Below are 9,094 nucleotides of genomic sequence, written 5' to 3'. Positions count from 1 at the left end.
TAACATAGCCCAAAGGTCTACTAGAAAACTCATCATCATATCCGTACAACGTCTGTACCGGGGATCAATGAGAGAAATTCGCATATGTCCAGAGCCAGACTTTTCATTAATCGGAATTAGCTCGTCCGTACAATGTTTGATCAGACCAGATATAAACAGAATTAAATGATTTCAAAGCCTACATATTTTGTCCAGTAAACTGCAATGATTTCAAAACATGAGATCACAATCTGCTTAGCGCCTCAGTCAAAATATTTCGCATAGGGAATCACACCGTCACATGTTATTGTTAGCGTAACCCTAAAAACGACACCCATGATGCTGATTCAAGTCAGATCCGCACCCATGACAGTATTGATTACCACACCTGCAAGAAATCATATCAACATACATTTAGATATATTTGTATGTATGCATGTAACAATATGTTATGGATATGTATGTTCACCGTTCAGACTGAGAGATTCAAACCTGCAGGAAACATGAGAGCATCCGTCAATCTTTTCCACGAAAATCTGCATCGAGGGCATCTCCTCCATTTCTTGTTCCAGGCGAGTTCCTTCAGCAACAGATCATCGTGATGTATCCGATCCGCTTTCTACCTCTGAAACTCTGTGCAGTCCATCCCCGCGTGCCACGACACCTTGCACTGAGCACAGAATAGCCTCCTGCAGTTTGGACACTCCGAGGATGTCACCACTTCGTCCCCGTCGTCCACCAACATGGCCGAGCAATCCTTGAAGGGACAGTAAAATTTCTGGGACCCCAGAATCAGGTTCTCGCACAGTGCGTTTTCCCACCTCTCGAATAACTCCCCCGGGATTATGGATCTGCAGAAGAGAGGCTCTACGGACGCCTCTGCATTTCGGATCAGGGCATTTCACCATTGATATGTTCTCTTGAACCTTGGACGCCACGTAGGATAGAGCATGTGTGCACAGCTTTTGTTGTCTCCGAACATGTTTTCCGTGGGTTTATCTTCCATGCAAATCTGACAGAAGCTCATGATGCTGGAGCTTCCAGAAGATTCACCAGTCTCTAGCTTCTTCTTGCCCTTTCCGGAAGACGACCCTGGGATATTATTAACCTTGGGATATTATTAACCTTAATGTGGTCATCCTCATCGTATGTGAATGTCCTGGACATGATAACGGAGGACATGAGGGCTTCTTGTGGCTGTATCTGCTCTGCATATATTTCTCAATCGGGAGTGGGAAGGTGTCTTGTTCATCGAAAAGAGCTGAGAAGTAGAATTCATCAACGAAGAGATCAGTGGCAGAAGAACCACCAGACGATTCTCCCTGCATGCTATTTTGCTATATGTATATCTACATACTACACATATATGTCTTACTGGTAGAGAACTCCTCCTATTTCCCCGAGGCTCTTTCATTTGTGACAGGTCTTATTTCCACAGGTTATTTTATACGAAGTGGCAATGGCAACATAGAAAGGAATGCGCGAATCGACATTTGGGGATTGAAAGAGATTAAATGCTTGGCCAATTCGTTGGCGTTGGGATTTGCACACAAGTGGTACGCGATAATCACTGGAGATTGAAAGGTTATTCCACTCTGTCGTCTCATTTCCTCAGCCGTCATATTGAAGACCGTTGGTATCAAAGAAGTTCATTGAGTATTATAAAGCACCTCTATATTATTACTTCCCACTTGAAATGCATGATCGGACTGATGATATTTTAATTATATAGTCCTCAAGCGTACTGCCTCCATCTTTATATATAAAATATTTGTTAAAAGTTTATTTTATCCCTTATATAAAGGGTGTTATAATATTTTTAAATAATTAAATAATTTTATTATTGTTTTAAAAAATGAGAAGAAATATTAATTGTGAGCTTTAATTTACTCATTATCGTCATGATATTAATTCACATTATTAGGTGAAAGTTTACAATGATTTAATGGGATTTCATTTAAATAACAAACTTTATTAATATATATAATTCAATTAAAAATACCTTATTATACGAACCGAGGGAGTACTACTTATATGTACAAATTATAGGTTTTATATATAGAGTTTGGTTTTAAGTGTTGAGTGGCTCTCTCTGATTCTTACTACAAGTTATTTTTTAGAAGAGATTGATTGTCCTTGATGTAGCGAATTTGATGGGGGTAATAGTTACATTTTTTCAATATCATTCCTATTTAAGCTCATTAACTATGAGAGAGAAGATAATGCAAATTTAAATTTTTTTTATTTAAATATAGGTAAAATTAAAAATTTATATTTATTTTAGATAAAGGTAATGACTTAATCCCTTCTTATTGATTCCATTGAGATGGTTAAAAATGTCTTATAATAGGAATCGAAAGAGTGAACAATTTCCTTTTCATTTGCTGCCAAAAAATATTTCTTTTTCATCATTTAACATTCTTTGAATTTTTTTATTAGGTACATGCGTATTCCCCTTATAAATAATCATATTTGACACATGATCAAGTTCTAAACATGGGCACTACATTCATATTAATCATCAATCAATCAATCAATAACTATAAAAATTGAAGTTTTAGTTTTAAAATGAACTTAGCCATTAGCATCTTCCGGCGTTAATTTTTTTTTTTGATAATCCTTTAAATTGTGCTATGAAATAAATTTGATGTTTGAAAACTTAAATTGTTATCTAAAAAATATGGTTCTCTGTATCTGTAATATTCAAAAACTTTGATAAGGGTATCTCTGTTGGAAAGTGGTCTCACCATGGCGGCCAATTTTAGGGAAGCCCAAGAATAATTGGGCTTGATTTAAATCCGGCCCATTTTCCCACCGTCCCCGTGCTTTTATGAGTATGACCACTCTGCTAAAAAATAATAATAATAATAATAATAGAGAGAGCAAGAAGAGGAGTCAAGCGTTGCTCCTTGTAATTTATATTAACAACATGCATTAATATATAGATGTGAATATTCTAAAATGAAATTCTTAAATCATATATATATATATATATTTAAAAAAAGGTAAAAATAAGGGAAAACATATTTTTTGATTCTTGTACTTTACTTGTGTTTTGTTATGGGTTTTTTACAGTGTTTTTTTTTTTTTTTACATTTTGGATCCCTACATTTTTATTTTTGATATTTTACATTCATTTAAAGTCCTTATAATTTGTTTATTTAGGGACCTAGTACACCAAAAAATGAAAGTATAGGAATTTAACATGTTAAAAAAAGTGCAAGAATTAAAATATATGTTTTTTAAAAAATAATTATATCTTAGAAGACTGATTTTTTTTTGTAATTTTAACATGGTATTTTTAAAAGTATCTTACAATACTATATGAGGGGCATGTAAATTTTTGTCAACACTTCTTATGAATGGAGTTCATTCATGGATGGAAGAAGGCTGGAAGCACAATACAATGGATAGGGTTAGATATTTAGAAGGGTCCTGCGTGACATTGAACCGCGAAATTTACTAAAATAGGACAGAAATAATATAAAGAAATTCACGTGACTTTTTCCCCTTTATATATATATATATATTATATAATAAGGGTATCCCACTCGCACCTTGCCTATACATGTAACGGGTGTGCTCATTTGAAGAATAATTTTTTTATTGAAAATAATAATCTACGAGCCATAATCGAGTATTAAATATAAACATTTATCTTAACAAAAATTTAAATTTATTTATATATTATGAGAAATTAAATTCTTCCATAATTCTATTAAATTCAATCCTCATTAATTATTGGAGAATAAATAAAAGTGGTGGAAACAATAAAGCAGATGTAAAATATCTTGTGGGTATAGCCCACCTTATCAATGTTATGTTTAATGCCATGTCCACATACTTTCGCCCCACTTTTTGCATCTCACAAGGTCATGATTGTCATCCCACACCCGTCTCTCACATTCCTAGCCCGTCTCATTTCAAATTATTAAATTACTTAAAATTAAAATTGCATAAATACTAAAATTTAACTCAAAGTGCCTTATTGAAGAGAGTAGCTTAATTCTCTGATCCCCAAATCGTTATCCCTATAATTTATTGCAAGTTTTTGGTTATGGAGTTATGGACCTCACTCATTACAAGATTCGCGTCATCTTTGTCAATCCTTTTCAATGTGTACCTTTTTATGTATAGTATTCCCTTCAATCTTTAAAACATGTCATCTCTAACTACTTACGTCCCATTTGGTAGCTTGGAATTATAGAGAAAGAAATGGAATTGAATATGAAATCTAGTAACATGTGTGTTTGGTATGCAATAATTATGATTTTTTAAAATCTGGATTCAAGAAAATTTGGCAGAATCCAATTCCATCACATGCATCATGGAATCCGATTCCATGATTTCCTTTCTCCAGTTTGCCCTTTCTCCCTCCTCCACGATTTCCTTCTTCCTCCTCTACGAACCATCTCCTTCTCAATGCAGAAGCATCGTTCTTCTTCCTTGCCTTCATCTCTTTCCTTTAGCGATAAATGGTTTCTTCCTCATCGTTCGTGCATTCTCACCGTCGATAAAGTGCCCGTCACCTCTCTCTCTCTCTCTCTCTCTCTCTCTCTCTCTCTCTGTGAGCGCTCTTGGTTTGACGATGATGATGAAGAACCGAGCAGTAGTGGACGGTGCAACAGTTGTCATTGTCACCCTGCTCAAAAGACATCATCATCTGTATCGATCTCCTCCTCTCTTCTTTTTTGGTCTTCATCTTCTTATTCAGTCAGGTGTTGCTGGAGAAGAAGAAGAAAGCAGTGACGATGAACCATGAGAAGGCAGCGACAGACTGTAGGAGGGGGTCCTTGCCGGAGAAGAAGAAGAAGGGTAGGGGGTCCTTGCCGGCGCAGTGACGGATGGCGGCAAGGATGCTCATTAGATGAGGAGGAGGAGGAGGTAATGACGTGATGCAGAAGGAGAGGAATGGAATTGTTGGGCTAATGGGGATAATTTTTTTTTAATTTTAAAAAGGGCACTTTGGTCTTTTCTTATTTTAAGTATTTATATTTTATTAAAATTATATCAAAATTCCATCATCATATCAAACACACTGTTAAATTCAATTTTATTTCAATTTTAATTTCAATTCCGATTTCGATTTTGATTCCATCAAAAACTCTTTCATCATATCAAACATGACCTTAGTACTTACACATATTGAGAATTAAGAAAATAATTTAAAAGCTGATTACATTCTTTCATTAATGTAAGAGTTCGTTACATTCTTGATTTTTCAAAAAATTCCAATAGTTTTTAATATTGCCTTTGTTAAATAAACATTTCTTAGTTTTCTCTATTATCACATACTTCTTCCCTGCAGACTATACTATAAGTTATTGTTAATTAATTTATTTTTTATAAAAATTAAGCTAGTTAAAATATTAATTTTCTAAAATAAAATTCCCACATCTTTTCAATAATATCTTTGAGTGTAATAAATATAATATTTAATTTATTCAAAAAACCCTCAATAATTTCTCAATACAATAAGGGTGTAAAAGAATAAAAATATAAAGCACTTACGCAATGCCTTATATTTTAAGTCAAACAAAACTTTTAGAAACAACTTATGCTGCAATCTAGGGGGAGTATATGATTAATATGTTACTTCCTTCAGTTTTTATTATAAGATAAGGCATCTCTAACTATCACATTAAAATTAAGGAGAGGTGATTAAGTTATTAACTTTTTCTCTAAAAATAAAATAAACTTTCAATTTACCCTTATTCAAATGAAAATTTTTCAAATTTACATTACATTATCTTTGATAATTAATGAGTTTAAATATGATAATATTAGAAAAACATAATTAATATATATCTCGCCAACTGTCTTATATTAAAGATTGAATAATCCTCTTACAATGTATCCTATAATAGAAAAGGAGTACATTTCCAGCCCTGGCATATTTCCAAAGACAAGACATATTTCCCGATATAACTTATGATCTCCTTATGAAACAAGGAAAATATCTCTTAATTGCAAAATGAACAAACTAATAAGGGCATATATATCACTTAGCAATGTGGAAGAAAAATAATTGATGCTCAGACATCTTGCTAAGTGATTTATATTAATGACAAAAAACCTGTTTTTTAAAAAATGACTAATATGTCAAGGAAAGAAGTAGAAGTACTTTAATAAAATTAACGAAGTTGTTATTTTTTTTCCCCCGAAAATAAAGCCTCAGAGGCCTTGCAGTTTAGATATATATATATATATATATACACACACACCGAAGTATTAGAATATTACTCAACGCGTTTTTTTTTTTTGGCCTGATCACATCAATATGTTTAGTTGCGAGTGAGTGACTCAATGAACACAATAGTCTATTAATTTGTTAATTAGTTCACAACGTGACCTCTTGCCTGAGAAATGTCTGTCCCACTCTTGTCTAGAACATATTCTTGCGCACAACGTTGCTACTACAAAGAACCTGAATAATTAAAGTTTCTTCTTTTCATTGGATATAGTTTTAGTTTTTTGTTCCTTTATGTACTGTTTTATTTATTTTTATGTGTGTCATGTATATGTGTGTATTTATTAGATTCGTTCCATTGAAAAAGTATAGTACATGTCTTTGTGAAAAAAAAATAGAAGTGAAATTTCTTCAATCAAATTAATGTGGTCCTAATAACAAAGAAAAAATATCTCTATTATGAAAAAGAAATTTAATTTCATTGTCTTCCTTCTCATAATTGAAAGGCAAGAGAGAAGGATGAGGAGTGATCTGAAAAATCTTCCTTGTACATTGTGGGGCAGCTTGTGTCTGACAAAATGTTACAATCAGTTTCATCTCATCTAGGCCCCTACTTAAAACTAAGCAGATTCTTATACATGAGATTTATTATTTGTTTTTTTTTTTTTGCTTTCATTTTTTGGGTTTTTAATTGAAAATAGAGAGATTTTGGAGGCTAATGATGTTAATTTAAACTAAGAAAGAATAGCCCAGTGGTTTTGGTGATGAGCGCAGGGCTTAGATTGAAGTCTGTGTAAGCGAAGATCCTCAAGAATGAGACGAGTCTCACGACGACGACAAGCATCGTTCCAAAATTTCTCGGAGACGATGATGTTCGATGCTTCGTAGACTCCTCTAATTCTCTCATCTCGTCCATCACTATCTGTTGGTTCCTACACTCTATGCTGCAGAATCCTTGGTCCCCTCTGCATCGTTCAACCAAATTTCCAAACTTTCATCACATGTTGTAATTAATAACGTCAAACACCCCAGGTTTTCCATGTATATTAAAACATCATCAGATTTTACTCAAAGCAACAATATACGTGCGTATTAACCCAGAATCAGATACCTATCAAACGAGAACATGAAAGACAGAATATAACTCATGTTACTGTCTTACACGTGTTTGTTAATTGGCATTCCAAATTATAAACTGGGATTTCCATGAATTTCTTAACGAAAATATGGCAGTGTAAATCTTCAGAAAGGAAATACATATATATACACAAGACGAACCCAACTAAGCAATAGACTCTATTCACACTAAGAGCTAGCCCATTTTTATGCTAAATTTAAACTTGAAACAGTGTCTGATACTTGATCAGAAAATTTCACAGGTAAAGAGAGATTTTAATTTGTTAAATTAACAGTACCTGTACATGTAAATATCTTTGTCATGGCTGAGAATCCTGCTGCAGAGAGAACAGGTTTTGAGAAAGCAGGAGGTGATACTGCTACTATAGTGAGGTTTGATTTTCTGAGGGAAGATTTGACAACAACGTTGTTGGATTTGGCATGTGAATTGGTGATTTGGGTTACGAGTCTTAGTCCGATTCCATCATCCATGGCGATCTGGCTTGTTCTTCTTCTTCTTCTTCCGCCGTCATCGTTACCAGAAGATGAAGAAGTGGAACTCCTTTTCTGATCAGTGAGTTTCTTCTTCTTCTTCTTCTTCATCAGATGCTTCTGGTTCTCTGGCTGCTGGGCTTCTTCAACCTTGAAGGGGCTCATGAACTTTGGAAGCATCCTAAGGAAAATAATGGGAAGGAAGCAGAAGATAATAGTAGAGAGAGAGAGAGAGAGAGAGAGAGAGAGAGAAATTGATTAGATCTGTGAAGAGAAGTGGTGAATATTTAAAGAAAATTTGAACCCACAGATAGAAACACATTATGTGTTCTCACCCTTTTAACTTCTTTCGTGCACTATGTATAACACGTGCTACATTCATCATTCCCAGCTTCCATACATCTCATAGAATTCCGATCCTCACAATTTTTTTTTTTTATATCTTCCTCGTATTATTACAAGTCACCTATAACTAATTTATTAGAATCTAAGAAAAATTAGTTACAAAACCCAGTTTTTTTGGACGTAGGAATTAATTTTGTTAAGAAAGTTTACTCATTGCTCTTAATATCTTGAAAGAGTAAATGATGCTCGAGTACTTTGTAAGAGATATTCTTTGCCCTCGGCAGAACCTGTTTCTTATACTTAAAAAAATGGTTACATCATTAAAATTATTTATTTTTATTAAATTTTTTTTCTAATAAATATCATAATTCATAGCTTATAAAAAAACCCTCTTTATCTTCTAATCGAAAATTGAGTAGGGCATATTTGAAATAAAGCAATTAATAATATTAATACTATATAAATTCTTGTGAAATAAGTTATGTTTAAGACAAATTTGTCTACAAGGTGAAGTACATATTTTTTGCTAGTCTCACATGCATTCTCCAACTATTCATGGCTAAAAAAATTCCAACTAAATGTGAATTACATGAGAAAGAGGTAGATATAATATATATGATATATCTTTGTTTAATAAGCAGGACTAGCTCCTAAATCTATCTCTTTTCAGGAACCAGACCATATAATTAAAAATAATGGAAATTAATAATTTTCCTTATTAGATACTTTTAAATTTCTAAATTATTCCTATGTTTATAAAGAACTCAAAATATAAGACAAAAATAACATTTTGATTTTATTCTCTCTACAGGTTCCTATATTTTAATGGGAGGATGACATTTAGGTTTTGAAAGATCTATTTAATAACAATTAGATTCCTATAAAAAAAAAAAAATGAATTGTGAATATAGATTTAGATAATTACAAATTCAGAAATGTCAGTTGCAGATAAAACATTTAAATTTTAAATGT

General features: G+C 33.0%; 1 protein-coding gene and 1 pseudogene across 1 annotated transcript; both read right to left on the bottom strand.

Annotated features, from left to right (window-relative positions):
* Positions 1–300: 300 nt before the first annotated feature.
* Positions 301–1,307, bottom strand: LOC129290929 (E3 ubiquitin-protein ligase RSL1-like; annotated as a pseudogene).
* A 5,297-nt stretch (positions 1,308–6,604) lies between these two features.
* LOC129291507 (FCS-Like Zinc finger 17-like) lies at positions 6,605–8,034 on the bottom strand. Its single transcript, XM_054928901.1, is given in 4 exon segments — positions 6,605–7,044; positions 7,047–7,134; positions 7,585–7,676; positions 7,679–8,034. Coding segments are annotated over 4 exon segments (600 nt in total). The 5' UTR covers positions 7,958–8,034; the 3' UTR covers positions 6,605–6,903.
* Positions 8,035–9,094: the final 1,060 nt, after the last annotated feature.

This window comes from Prosopis cineraria, unplaced genomic scaffold, assembly GCF_029017545.1.
Source record: "Prosopis cineraria cultivar Desert tree isolate PC_DT_omini unplaced genomic scaffold, ASM2901754v1 PC13, whole genome shotgun sequence".
In the NCBI taxonomy this organism is placed as follows: Eukaryota; Viridiplantae; Streptophyta; class Magnoliopsida; order Fabales; family Fabaceae; genus Prosopis; species Prosopis cineraria.
Note: the sequence above shows the minus strand (reverse complement) of the source record. Positions and strands in the feature narration are given on the sequence as shown.